The 14,719-nt window shown below is 32.4% G+C and overlaps 3 protein-coding genes across 3 annotated transcripts; all 3 read left to right on the top strand.

Moving 5' to 3' along the window:
- Window positions 1-1,327: 1,327 nt before the first annotated feature.
- On the top strand, window positions 1,328-3,678 carry Osi14 (DUF1676 domain-containing protein Osi14). The gene is made up of 3 exons (XM_011068427.2): window positions 1,328-1,621; window positions 2,241-2,429; window positions 3,095-3,678. Exons 1-3 carry the CDS (start codon window positions 1,411-1,413, stop codon window positions 3,451-3,453), a joined length of 759 nt encoding a protein of 252 aa, XP_011066729.1. The 5' UTR covers window positions 1,328-1,410; the 3' UTR covers window positions 3,454-3,678.
- Window positions 3,679-4,685: 1,007 nt separating this feature from the next.
- Window positions 4,686-7,342, top strand: Osi15 (DUF1676 domain-containing protein Osi15). The gene is made up of 2 exons (XM_011068426.2): window positions 4,686-5,093; window positions 6,901-7,342. Exons 1-2 carry the CDS (start codon window positions 4,721-4,723, stop codon window positions 7,230-7,232), a joined length of 705 nt encoding a protein of 234 aa, XP_011066728.1. The 5' UTR covers window positions 4,686-4,720; the 3' UTR covers window positions 7,233-7,342.
- A 5,192-nt stretch (window positions 7,343-12,534) lies between these two features.
- Osi16 (DUF1676 domain-containing protein Osi16) lies at window positions 12,535-14,360 on the top strand. Its single transcript, XM_011068425.2, has 2 exons — window positions 12,535-13,312; window positions 13,549-14,360. The coding sequence occupies exons 1-2, from the start codon at window positions 12,565-12,567 to the stop codon at window positions 13,926-13,928; spliced, it is 1,128 nt and encodes a 375-aa protein (XP_011066727.2). The 5' UTR covers window positions 12,535-12,564; the 3' UTR covers window positions 13,929-14,360.
- The last annotated feature ends 359 nt before the right edge of the window (window positions 14,361-14,719 follow it).

The following is a 14,719-nucleotide window of genomic DNA, read 5'->3' as shown; positions in this document are numbered from 1 at the left end:
AAAACGAACCTATAATAATAGATTATATACATATTATATTTATTATATACATATATATATGTATTATTTATAAAAATGTAGAGTTATTTAATAGCAACATAATTCCGTCTTATTTGCAATAATTATATTTTATAATACTAAATAACAAAAATAATCAGATGAATACAAAAATATTAAAAAAAAAAAAAAAATAAAAAATTGTATCAATTTAAGTTATATCAGAAAACCTTAAACTTATATCAGAGATGTAATCTGTTCTCTCGTGTTACCAACGAACTCATGGCTGGGTCAAGGTAAACGACCTGGTGCGCGTGGTTATAGAGGAGAATGCTGCATCGGTCCATTTCATAAAGAAAGTTATGTTATGATGCTTGGATTCCTCAAAAAAAAAAAAGGAAAAATTTAAAGCTAAATTAGCACGTTATAAAATCATTAATAAATAGATATAATAAATTATTTTAAAAAATTTTTATATTTTTAATTTCGGTTAATATAATTTAAAATTATATTTTTTGCAATATGTATACGATTGTTTTACTCACAATTTGAAGGAAAATTACTATTAGGAATTGTCCACATTTAGCGTCACCTAAATGCACACGCACACGCTATTCATAAGAAAAGTGTATGTTGGCGACCGCGAAGCATGTGCAATCGTGAATGCGAGGTGCGAAATGCACGTTTGTCATCACCGTCGGTTTTCTAAACAATTTGTTGTAAGTAAAGAATAAACAGAAAATGGCAAATGTCAAAATGATATTAATTTTACAGACGAAAAGAAAGAAAGCTGTATCTTAAAAAATAAAATCATCAATGTGCCTTTTTAAGATTAAATTATAAAATATGTCTTTGACGCACGCGCGCGCGCGCATATATATATTTAGAACGATAAATCAAAATAGTGTCACCAAAAATATTAAGAATTTTTTTTAGACATAATGACGACGAAAAATTCTATTTCTCAAAGATTCTTCCCTTATATGCAGAAATAATCCTTGAATTTATGACGAGTATTACCTCCCCTACTAACCCAAATTCTGGTTACTGTGGTAAACTTCTCTCGATGTTAGGGAGAGCGACTTCTAGGTCCGCCCAAATGGTGACGTCTCCATGCAGTCATTCGTTTGTTTAAAAATTATCGAAGAAAGTTTTCTGGGGAAGTGGCCGACGGCATTTACCTGCAATGATGAGTCGTTCGTCTCATCGTTTCTTGTCGTCATACACGTCGTCGTTTCATCCAGAGTGGGGATACCGAGGAGGGTCCTACATGGTGCACACCTATAAAGATTCAAGCGCCGCAGGGCCAGGTCACACTTTGTTCCGAAAATTTTCCGGGGAGTAGTTTGCTTCGTCTTCGACTACTGCCTCTCTGTATTCCATTCCGTGACGACGTGATTAGACGACGAGAAGATGAACAAATTTCTGACGCTAGTACTTCTTGCTGCGTACACTGCAGCAGGACCTACAGACGTACAGCCATCTCAGAATCTGAATTGTGCGGAGTACGACAATGCGTTCTTCAGCTGCATGTTCGTGAAGACTATCGGTGTTCTTAATAGAGCGACTCGATCGAGCAACATCGAAATCATCGATGGTGTGACTTTCGTACGAGATGTCCCGAGTAAGTTCTTGTATTTATTACATAAAAAAATTTAACCATGTATATCTTAACAACGCCAAAAGGATATCCTAAGAACGTAAAAAAAAACATCCTAAGAACATTCTCAGGATGTATCTTGAATAAAGCTATTAGGATAATATTAATTTTAAATGATATTACACGGAAAAACGGCTACGATTGCTACGATCAAAAGATGCCCATCAATACATTTTTTGATTACAAGAATTATAGTACTGATAGATTGTAATAACTGTAAGATTGATATATCTTAACAGTTGTGGCTGTTAAGATATGTCCATCTTACGTTTATTACAATCAAATTTATTGATGGACGAAAATTATTTCTGGTTGTGTGGCAACTGTAGCACTCTTTCTGTGTAGATTTACAACTGTAACATTATTTATATACAATAAGATATAATAAATATTATATATTACTGAATTAATATAATACAAATTATAAAAATATTAAAGAATGTATTGCAATTTTAAAGAAATTAGCTACATTTGCTTTTAAACACACTCGATGAAATTATATTCTTCTAATATTTTGAAAGAGATAATAATTACGTTAACAATTAATAAACATTTGTCTTATGCTTAAAAACATTTGTTATAGCGGAGCGCCTTAGCAGGAATTTAGAAATGAACGAAAAGGAAATCATGAATGAACTACCACACGAGAATACCGATAGAATGATAAAACTTTTGAATATACTATACGATTCCGTTGTCTCTTTTACGAAGAGCCATAGTTTGAAATTTGACATGCCCGAAGGCAATTCAATTTCTCGTGCCCTGACTGAAGGTAAGTCTCTTATTCCTTTTGCCTTCACTAAGTACTCACTAAGTATCTCAGTTACGCAATCGTTCACCTTTCCTTGATTATGTCTATTCGATTAACGTTACGGATTCGCGACGTCATGAGTATAAACGAATAAGCATCTCAGCATGCCTTTCACCTCTATCTATATGTATGACGCTGACGTCTGAACCTGTTCCGGGTAAACTCGTTCTTCAAGAAAAAATGTTTCGCTTTCCTTCTCAAATGTATTTTAAAATATTTGAGTAATTCATAATTGTATTATTAAAAATAAAATATAACATCCCCATTAATCACACTTTTATTAATTACTTAATTTTTACATCTTCCAAACATATATCGATAATTAGTATTATTGATCTGTGTTTGAAAGGCATAAAATTATTAATTTAAATATCTTTATATAATATATCAAAAGATTTTGACATAGCTTAACATTAAGTTTAATATTAAGCTTATATCGATATTTTTATATTTATTAAAATATGAATTTCTTTTGTAAAAATAAAATATGAATTTATCTTTGCATTAAATAATTAGTTTAACTTTAGTATTTTTATATTATTGATGCACACAACATTTTTTTATATCGATTTTATAATCTCATAATCTAAAACCAATTATGTGTTAATTTATTTTCTGATAATTAGGACGCGCCAAGATCAAGAAAGTATTTCTGCCATTGATTGCTGCAGCGGGTCTCAAGGTCTTCACATTTGCACCGCTCTTGCTTTTTGGTTTAGGTCTACTAACTGTGAAAGCTTTAATCTTCGGAAAACTCGCCTTATTTGCTACCGCCTACGTGTTATTGCAGAAGTTTTTTAGCGGTACTAATGTGGGTAGTTTCTTTAATAAATATCCTGCACCTCCTTTGTATGACTACGGCGCTGGAAGTTGGCCCGCTGGAAGTGCACCCCAGCAACAAGGATACTACAGAAACTTCAAAGCTGATTCGAAACTGGACGCCCAAAATTTGGCATATCCTGCTCACGTACCGAATGCCGAATAATTAAGACATTTTTGTTATCTGCCATGAAGAAACTTAGAAGCCATATCTCACGGAACCAAAAAATTTTTTCGTGGCCATTGGACCCACCTACGACTATATTATAGTATTTATATGTACATTGTATGTAACTTATCAATTAAATAAATTATTGATTAATTGTATGTATTAAACAATTAAATTGTTTGTACTTAATAAATTATTTATTATCTCAGAAAAATATTTGTAGAAAATTCTTTGTTTCCGCTCTTGTAAAATTAAATCAGAATAAAATTTCTAATTTGGAGAAATTATTGTCACAATAAGATTCGACAACACAGTGCATAGAAAATTTTGTACGTGATTAGTTTTTGCTAAGACGAAATATTGACAACTTTCGGCATGCAATTATAGTCGGCTGAGCTCATATCCGATTCCAATCGTATATGAGCAATCCTACAGGTCATTTACACTCCCACTTCTTTTCTTCGGTCTTTCTTTTGCCTTGGTCGCTACTTCTGTCGCTCGTTCCATTTCTCTTGTTCAAGCGGCTTCCGAATGCATGATTTGGGACACAAGTTTTACATACCATGCCGTGTCACCAAGAGACACGGAAATCTAATTTTCACCAAACTGTGTGTAAGAAGGTTGATGATATACGTTGATCGTAAACATAGGAGATGATAATTGCTTAGAGTCAGTCTTTCAGACTATTGTATGTATATGTGATGCAAATAAACCGTAGATATATGTAAATTAATTAGAAATTTAATTGAAACAGATTTCTTTTTTACAATAAATTTATCCAAAAAAACGTAATATATATTCAAAGAAAAATATCTGAGCAATAAAATGCAATATTTTTGAAATTTAATTCAATTTTATTACAGAAAACTTTAATTATTATTATTATATATATAAAACTTTATAATTATTTATAATTGTTCAGGCTAAAAAGTCTTTTTTTTTTTATTAAAAAAATACTTTTTAGCCTGAAAAACTTAAGAAATTTCCTAGGTTAGATAGTAAAATTCTGAAAGTAAAAGGGAAATTTGCTTGAGTCGACGTATTCTTCGTCACGCGATTCTTGTACATTGCATGTTCAAGTCAGCTCTTCAGAGAGTCGGCAGAATTAAAATTCTTGACACTACTGCCCTTGCACGTTGCTTGCCAAATGGTTCAATATGGCCCCACCACTAGTCGATTGTGGTTCATATAAAAGAAAAATGTCCCTGGGGGCTAACAGTCAAAAACGCTTCTTCGAAGTCACGCTATATAGCACTTCGTAACTATGAAGATCAAAGTAATCATCCTCTTAGCGTTGCAATTACTGACGTTGGTGATAGCCGATTCGGACCAGGAAGTTGGAAATAGTTTGGAACATTTAGAAGGGAAGCTCACGAAAGCGATGGACGAAATCAACAGAAAGGACATCATTGACGTTTACGGCGATGTAATAACCCTAGAAAAGGTTGCGGAGGATGGGGAACTATCAGAAGAGAGCACGGATCCCCTCGTAAGCAGGATCGAAAAATTCCTGAGAAGTCGAAAAGTTCAAATTAATCTTCCTAATGATGCTTCAACCGCTGGTTTGTTTGCACGCGCTCTTGGTCAAAGGAACATCGATATAGAACTCAGAAGCTTGGCACGTGGAACATCCGAAGGTAAACGATGCATTACAAAAAATTATTATAAATTGAATTTTTAAAACGGAACTGATTGTTTTGTATTTAACTGATTGTTTTGTATTTGGATAGAACAATGCTGTTAAATTTGTAAATTAGAGGTAACTAGAGCGTTTACCCCCTTTCAAGCTTTTGTGAATTTGCATAACGAGACTGTGATTAAAATAATTTGAGAAAATTTGCTACTATGGCAAGGTCATTTGAAAAATACTTATCTCTTTAAATTTTATAAATTCTATACAAATTACATTTTTTAAAAAATAGTTTCAATAAGTTAAAAAAGCAATCATTTTTCTTAAAATATAAAAATATTTAGGGGGGGGGGGGAATATTACAATCTTCACTATATAAAATATAATAAACATCTCTTTCTCTCTCGCAGTAATTATCACGTTTCTACAATTTAAAAATATTTCAAACTTTTTGAAAATACTTTTAAGTACAAGTATTCGTAAACTAGTATTAATTCATTAAGTTTATGAGATTAAATCTATAAATCATATTTAATATTACATGCTGCATTTATAGATCAACATAATATACAACATATATACAACATAATATACAACATAAATTCTCTTTAATATTTATATAAATTATTTGAAATAAATACGTTTAATATATTTCTTATATCTATAAATTAATTTGTAGATCGATCTTACGCTTCATCTTTTTAAACGTACATATTAAATTTGTACTTTTCTTCCACAAGAATTTTACAATTAAGTTTTTAATAACATTTTTAAAACTAAGTTCCGATAATAACATTATTGTTCAAAGTTCTTGTTAGATTCCCGTCAGACTTGTGTTAGACACTTGGATCTAACAAAAGTTTCTTGTTCTTCTCTAACGTTCCGATCTGATATGAATACATCATTCAATGGGCGCAAACTTATAGTGCCTCACCTTTCTAAAGCCCTGCCAATGGGATTTAAGTAGCTCATGAATCTCAAGATTCATTGGCTGGAAAGTATAACTTGTATCTTTCTTTTCAATTCGATCGTGGCCGAAATACCATTCACGCATCTTCTATGTATCTCTTTCTAATGCTTATGAAGTTTATCGTTTTTCTCATATTTAAAAAAATTCTCTCAAAATTTTCTACTCACATATTTATAAAAAAATTTTTTTTCGCAAAAACACTGGAAAATTCGAGTACGTATAAACGTTTATTAATAACTATTGAGAGAAAGAGAGAGAAAGAGAGAGAGAGAGAGAGATGTGAGTGACTGGAATGGAAGATTTTCATACGTAGAAAGCTACAACGCGTTCCACTTCTACCATATTCGCGAAAACAAATGGCAGAGGTGGGAGTGAACTGAAGTGGGTTACCATTTGGTAGATCTGGTGGGATTCCGGGTTTCTGGGACGGCTACCGTCTAAGAAGGACCTTGAACGAGAGTGTCGCGCATTCGAAGAAAGTAGATTGGATGATAAACGTCCGTCATAGACTTTTAGAAATCTTCGTTCACACACATCCATGTGTTCTATGATTATTGATATCATTTCTTTATATTAATTGTGCTTTGCATTTTTATATATAATACAAATTTTATATATGATTCGGTGTTACAAACTTTATCTACAATTATTATATATATGTATACTATATATATTTATTACATATACATATTACATAGTTCGCATATAGATTCGCATTATAATTCGATATCTGAATAGTGTTTTTTACATTCTTCCTTTTATTAAGCACTATTGTAGATATACATACATACATCAACTAAACAAGAAATGTTGTTATTTACAAGATAATTGTATATGTTTACAGCACGCACAAAATTGAAGAGGATGATTATGCCACTTTTGATTCTGCTGAAGCTAAAAGCAATAATCGTTCTACCTATCGTGATTAGCATGATCGCTCTGATAGGTTTGAAGGGCTTAGGTGCGGGCCTTATGTCGCTCTTAATTTCTGGCGCAGTAGCTTTGAAGGCCCTTGTTACGCCACCTCCACCAGCAAGAGTCTCCTACGGAATTGTAAGACCCCACGAAATTCATCATGATCACTGGCACAGGTCAGAAGAAGAGGTCAATCAACCTTACAAAGGCTGGACACCGGAACACAATGGCGAACATTATCCATATCATGACATTCCATAAAATACAATGTTTCCTTTGTCATCATAACCATTAATTTATTTATTTATCTATTTATTGCGTAGCTGTGTATGCTCGCTTTGTAAAATAAAATAAATCATCTTTTCATAAAATTTTGTCTTGTTCATTGTGAGATATCGGAAATTATTGGATATTTTGTGTCACCGTGACATTAACGTACTATCAGAAACGTCATATCAATGCGACATTGGTAAATTGCCAAGCTCAGATCTATCATATTTTATTAAGGCTCGACCTAAAATACACATGTGTTATCCTGAAGACATCAATAATAAGGATTATTTGCGATAAGGATTTTACAATTTGTAAATAAATAAATATCGAAAAAGAGAACTATGTACACACATGCATATAAATTTATAGCCGTAAGCAGGTTACTCTGTCGGTCAGACGAGAAGGCTAATGACCTAGATGGAGGTTCATGAACGGAGAGAAGATAGAATGATGTTGCGCGGGTGGGAGAAGTGGAGAAAGACCGGATCAAGGTGGGGAAACTAGGAAGAGGAAGGAAATGAGGTTACTGTGTCGGGAGCAAGGTAGGAAAGCGGATTGTCGCTGTGATTGGTCTACCGAGTTCCCCCTCAATGTTTCACACGTATCAAGGTCAGTGTGTCAATGCCTCCACGTGGTTCTCCACTTCTATCAGTAAATATGACTGTGGTATTCGTGGTAGGGACTGAAATAACGGCATCGGTTGTGATTAGTCGAGTCGCTCGAGAGGAGGAGTGGAAGAGTGAATACGGGTATATAAATATAGGCTCTTTGAGAGGCCAGCACTGTCGAGAAGTGACGAACATGAAGAAGAACGCAAGAGCTCTGATTGACCGATGCTTAGGCATTCTTTTTTTAACAATACATTTATAAGTTCACAGACACTCTGCAAGTAGTAAACACATTTTTATGTACGATTTTATATTCAAATTTTATTTTAATAAAATATTACCTACAATTTTACAGTTCAATTTGTTTAAATTATTTATTTATATTATCGAATAACTGAGACTTTCTTTATCACGATAATAATTAATAGTAATTGAAACATGCAAAAGAATATTAGGATTCTAAAAAGTCTAATATAATACTATTTATTATTAAATTTTATAAAATTTATTAATAAATTTGAAAATATTGTTGTATAAACCTTTGTTGTAGAATAATACAAATATTTTATTATATAAGCCTCGAGTCGTCAAATTACAAATGTAGAGTTGTATAAAAAAATTTCTTTGTTTTTAAATTTTTAATATGATTTTTTATAAAAATGTAGTTTCACATATGTAAAATGAGAGTTAGAATAAAAATAAATAAATTAATTTTTCAATAATTTTTCAATAAAAAATATACTTTTAAAAATAAAATTTGCGATATTTCAATGTTATTCTCTTTCATTATATTATTTATAATCATTACATTCTTATATTTTAATATTATTTCTTTTTATTGTATTTTACATAAATATTATATGTATCTGTATGTGCGCGCGCGCGCGCGCGCGCGTGTGTGTGTGTGTGTGTGTAAAACTTAGAGTGTTTTTCTATATTAGAAGTTTAATATATTAATATATTAATTTATATATATATATATATTATATATATTTAAAGAAATAATATACCGAATGAATTTATTGTATAAATTTATGTATAGTTCGATACAATATACACAGTAGTATATTATTATTATAATATATTATTTTATAAAAATTATCTTATAAAAATTATTTATAAATATTATATGCTATGATGTAAGAGTATTCTAGATATACAATATAAAATAATATAAAATTTATGTGATGACGGAAGTCATTCAATTTTATTTTTTATATAACTAAAAAAAATAAGAATTTCTTGCAAATTTATTCGCTTCAAAAATTATTAATATTACAATAAATTATTTCATATCTTGACATGACTGGGCCAATAGCGATCAGTTTGCTTAAAATGTAATTCACTGAGAAAATCACAGTGTAATATGGTTGCTCTAGACTAGTCTATTCTTATGAATCCCCTCCGAGGGTAAAAGAAATTCGCGGTATGTAACGTTCACTTTAAACTGCTGCGTAAAAATTGCGAAAGTATAAATGTACGCAATGCATTTCGAGTACATAACGGATATGCGATCTCAAATTAACGAGGTCTATGTAATCACTCGAGCAGCACCCAGTATATTAGAGATGCGGTAATTTTACCTTTCTTCTTTCTTTCTTGTTTCACACATAAATTATATATGCACTACATGCGCGTATTTATATTATACGCTTTCTTAAAATAAATTCATATACTAATTAATTGTGAAAATTATATTACTTTCAATAACAAATTAATATGTATAAATATATATAACTTTACATGTATAAATAAGAAATTGTTAAATAGGGAATGTCTTAAGCAATTAAATAATACAAATATTATATCTTTTTTTATTAAATTTATTTTCATATATTTCTTGCTATATATATTATTTTATTATCTGATTAAATATGTTTAATATAGCAAAAAAACCACATTTTATTGTACCATAATTTATAGAAATTTAAAAAAGTATGAATATGACAACATGCTACTTTTGTACAAATGCAGAAATGTCTGAGAAAATAATGTGTCAGATTTTCCCGTTAAAGATTAGAATCTTAAATTTTCTTTACGACAAAGCAGTAACCGAACCATTTATAGAATATAATAACAATTTGTATTCCTGTTCGTATGAAATACAAAGAAGAGAAGAATAAAAATTATTTTCTTGGAAGCAAACAGACCGTCCGTAAAAATTTTGCAGATACCGTTTATTAACGGACAATATGGTAAACAAATGGGCTCGGTAATTTCTAGCTTTCTAAGACACAATCAATTTCTCTGTGTTATATATATATTTTTTAATTCCTAACAGTATTACTGTCTGATATTCTAATAATTTTAATGTAAGAATACGATTTTCCCCAATAAAATCATCAAGGAGAAATTATCGGCATATTTTCTGATCCAGAGTGAACATTCCCTGTATTGTCGCAAATTGTTAGGTGAGTACGAACGACTTTCTTGAAACAATGATTCTCTCAATTTCGACTGAAAATGGGGTAACTATGGCGTTATGGAATGCACAATCACAGTCGTCATATGAATTCATCTGCCATGACGTTATGTTCTCACTTGTGAATATATCTTTCATTTTTGGAATATCTTATATTTAAAAAGATTTCGTATTTTTCCCTTTAATTTCATATATTAAAAAATCATTTTAAAAAACGATTTAAAATTTAAAAAGTATTTTTTTTTATTCTAAAAAGATCTTATTTTTATTTTAGAAAAATTGTATGATTTTTATAATATTTAACTTATACATAAATTTATATTTAATTGATATTCAACATATTTCAAAATTTATATGAAAAATTTGAAAATATAAGGCCTATTAAATAAATTTAAATAAAAATTAACTTTCAAATACATTCCTTTTATTCTTCTTTATCTATCATAAGTTACTTGAGGGTAAATTGAGATAAAAACAACAGATTTTTTATCAAGTGTTCCAAATACTATGCAATATTGCGGTTTCAACTAATGCTTGTAACTCAACAGGAAATAGATTAATAACACGGGGTTATTTTGAATGAGATCTGATAGGATAAACAAATGCAATAAAAATTGCAACATCAAAATGCATGAATGAGCGCGATTGAATCCAATCTACGTAAAATATCTTTTTTATTGCAGTGACTTTAATTAAGAACAAAAATGAATGAAAAAAGATTTTCAGAATTGTGTTCCTGTTCTTTTCAACGATGTTTACGATCGTAAAGTCAACGCCTACTATCGATTCGATCTATCGCGCATAGTTTCGTGAGAATAAAATCAACACGACGTGTTAGAAATTATTAACGAAAGGAAGGCACGATGTGAAAAGGAAGCAACAAATCGGGAAATGGATGCCTTTGAAAGAAGGCTAGTCCGTTCTAAGTCGACACACCTGCCGCATGGACATGCAAACGCGTGATATCGAAATATGCACGCGTTCGTCGTATTGTGCGTACGCATACACGCACGCAACGATAAGACCATCATCGGATTGCCCGTGAAAATCGACTGCGTACTTTCACATCGGCATATCCGTCTGAAGCGCCGTTGCTCGAGCGTAGCGCGCGAAAATCGGATCTCCTACGAGCTAGTTAAACTGGGCTGATTTAAAGTAGGACTCCCGTCTCGTTTCGCCTCGCCCGCGATAATTTTCACGATATACTTATTGACAAACTTTTCAAACAATTTGCTATTTTTATTCGCGCTTAATACGCAAACTTCGCAAACACAATGTATGCTGTCGCTCTCTTGGTTTCGTTCTTGAAATCGAAAGTGATTTCGCGCTGGGCAATCGGACACTAATAGCGATTGTCGATCCGGATAATTAACGTGTGCTTTGGCTAATTGATCCTTTTACCACAGTATTATCTCTAATCTCAAGTTAATTTCATCTTTATAAAATAGTTATTAATCTTTTTGCGAGATCCTTAGTAGCAACTTATTGGCGATATATTGTTTAAAAGTTTGTTTAAATATTATATTGGGCCAATATTGTGCCAACAAATTGTGCTACTAGGGACAGTGCAAGAGCGATTTCTAGGCATCCGGATCATAGATACTTTATATTATATGTCCTACATTATAGTCCAGATGTTTATTATTTTGTAAAAGAATTATATGAAAAGAAACTTTATATGATGATAATTATATGATGTAGAAACTTTTACATGAACATTTTTATATTTTTTTAATTTCCATTAATTAAAAAAATTATAATTTTTTTTTTTTACGATTCCCAGTAAAAAATGATTAGTCGATTAATGTTGAATGAATGAATCGATTTGATGTTGATCGGCCAATAACTTCTAACTGAGATATATTACAAAAAAAATTGTGTAATGTAATTCTCAATATTGATAAACTAACTGGTTACAACATAAACGTGTCTAAAAGTGAAAATAATATGGAGAAAATCTACATAGCCTACAACGATCGAAACATATAAATAGTAACGATGCACTTATAAAAAATAATTGCATTGTTAAATATTGATTGCGTATGCATTAATTGTGTTAATTGAATTGGCGTTGATGCGATCAGCCTTCGCTCTCATTCATCATCCCATACTTGTTCATTGCTATCCGTTTTTTTTTTTTTCGTAAATTTGACTCAGATTCGAATTCTCCGCTCTATTTGACGCTCCCTCTCGCCACTGCTGCTGGACGGTTGCAAGATGCCCCTGCCTCCTCTTCAACGTCCGCAAAGAAGAGAGTTCCGTCGCCGGTGCTCTCGTCTACGGAGAATGTATGAAACGACCGAAAGGCAAAAAGGAAAAAGGACTATCCGTTGACTCGCTCTATATATACTGCAAGTATCCGAGGGTATGCCCAGTGCACGATACGCGTCTCATCCGTCAGCTTCAAGGTCCTTCGTCTTCAAGGATATCGCGTCACTGGCGATCCGTAGACCTGGGACGAAAAAAAAAAATAACTGCACCAATTTGTTCTCCAGCCAGACTTCAGGGAAACATTCAAAAATTCATGATGAAAGGAATTACGCACGTTGTTCAATTGTCACGTTGCCATCTGCTTCTTCTGGTACTTTTTCTTTCGGGATGCGCCAACGCGGAAATCGAAAGACGCACCACGAGGCAGTTGATAGAAGATGCGCCGGAAAATCTGGCATCTAATTTGAACAAAGAGAATTGCGGGAAGTCATATAGTGCCACGTGTCTTAAATTGGACGTGGTATCCTTTCTGGATAAATTGTCGGAGCAGGAAAACATCGGTATCTTACCGGGTGTATCTGTGATCAAAGAGAATGGTTCCGCTGATGTTCCGGCTTCGGAAGTAGTCGCCAATTTGGCGAGGGATTTCCCGAATGATGTTGAGAAAAGACTGGATGCTTATTTGGTTCACAAAGTTGGCAGTTATCTTAACAGCCATTCGATCTCCATCAAACTTTTCGATCCGAAAACTTTTGAAGCTACAAGAAGCTTCAACGAAGAGGCACTTGCACAACTTGGCTTGGGCGGCAACCAAAATGTTGAAACAGGTTAGAATACCAAATTTCACTGTTTATCTAGCAAAACTGTAAATTAAAATAATGAATCCTCGCAGAGTCAGTTAACATCGATTTGTAAAATGTTTCATTTTACAATTTCATATAATTTTTTTTATGAAAATTATAATATTTTCAAATCACTAAGTTCTGTTTTGTTATACATACATATAGAAAATATAAAGTAAAATAATTTAAGATAATAATGATAACGATTATATATTTAATAGGACGTAAGAAAGACAAAGGCGGTTATGGCGGCTTATTGGCCGGTCTGATGATGATGAAGGGAACTCTTGGCGCTATTGGATTCGGTGCACTTGCGCTTCTTGCCGGAAAAGCTTTGATGACCGGTCTCATGGCGTTGATGTTGTCAGCTATCATTGGATTAAAATCTTTAGCGGGCGGTGGTGATAAAAAGACTACGTACGAAATTGTTAGCAAACCGGTATATTCCAGCTCGCACACGCACAGCTCAGAGGAGCATCACGGACATGGATACGGACATTCCGGATACGGAAGGTCTCTTGATATCGTCCATGACTCTCTTCAACAGGCCGTGTTGAAATATGGCAACGCGCACGATCGTAGATCGCTTCTGCAGAATTAAAATCATCTAATCAATTTCAAGGTGTTTGCACACCACTGATACATGATAAAATCTTTAGCACATTTCTACCTCACCGACTTTCTTTGCTGTCTCTTTTCTTTCATTTTTTCAAGCACTATCAACTTTTCTCTCTATCTGTCTGTGTCTTTTTTTCATCTTACTCTGTCTTCATCTCTTATCTTTCTTCTTCGCCATCACTTTCTACCTTCTAAGATCTCGTACAATTTCATTTCATTGATCTACAAATTATCACCCTTATTATCATAGTCATATAGGTATTTATTGCGGCTACTGTTGCATTTTCGACTGATACCTATCGAGAAAGTGTATCATCGCCGAGTACGCAGAGTTGCCCACGATCATGTACATGATTTTTGGATATTTATTTCGTTATTGTAAAGTTGTAATAATAAAAAAACATTTGTAAAAACATTAGTATTGTCATTATTATAATAACTGCAACAGTTAAATAAATTGCAGTGTATGCACGATACATTTTATCTACGATAATATAAACATTTGTCTTATTGTTCAGCGATAATCATCAGGAACTTGTTAATTTAAATGAAGAAATTATGCTGAACTCTTCTACCTATCTGGCGTAAATACATTTATACAAATACATCACGCGCTAAAAAGTACACGTACTTTCTGTTACGGTAATTACATTTACGTTACTGTTAAACATAGATATCTCTGAAGGTGAATGTACGGACAATTAAGAAGTAATAAGGCCAGCACCTTCACCACGTTAAACCACCAGAATGGTTGTTAGACGACAGTTTTGCATC

This window comes from Acromyrmex echinatior, chromosome 5, assembly GCF_024713525.1.
Source record: "Acromyrmex echinatior isolate Ae372 chromosome 5, ASM2471352v2, whole genome shotgun sequence".
NCBI lineage: Eukaryota > Metazoa > Arthropoda > Insecta > Hymenoptera > Formicidae > Acromyrmex > Acromyrmex echinatior.
This window is presented reverse-complemented; position numbering and strand designations above follow the sequence as displayed.

Coding starts and splice junctions, on each gene's coding strand:
- Osi16 (XM_011068425.2), top strand. CDS start 12,565: ATGAAACGACCGAAAGGCAAAAAGGAAAAAGGACTATCCGTTGACTCG. Junction 13,313..13,548: donor CAACCAAAATGTTGAAACAG/GTTAGAATACCA, acceptor TATATTTAATAG/GACGTAAGAAAGACAAAGGC.
- Osi15 (XM_011068426.2), top strand. CDS start 4,721: ATGAAGATCAAAGTAATCATCCTCTTAGCGTTGCAATTACTGACGTTG. Junction 5,094..6,900: donor GGCACGTGGAACATCCGAAG/GTAAACGATGCA, acceptor ATATGTTTACAG/CACGCACAAAATTGAAGAGG.
- Osi14 (XM_011068427.2), top strand. CDS start 1,411: ATGAACAAATTTCTGACGCTAGTACTTCTTGCTGCGTACACTGCAGCA. Junction 1,622..2,240: donor TTTCGTACGAGATGTCCCGA/GTAAGTTCTTGT, acceptor CATTTGTTATAG/CGGAGCGCCTTAGCAGGAAT. Junction 2,430..3,094: donor TTCTCGTGCCCTGACTGAAG/GTAAGTCTCTTA, acceptor TCTGATAATTAG/GACGCGCCAAGATCAAGAAA.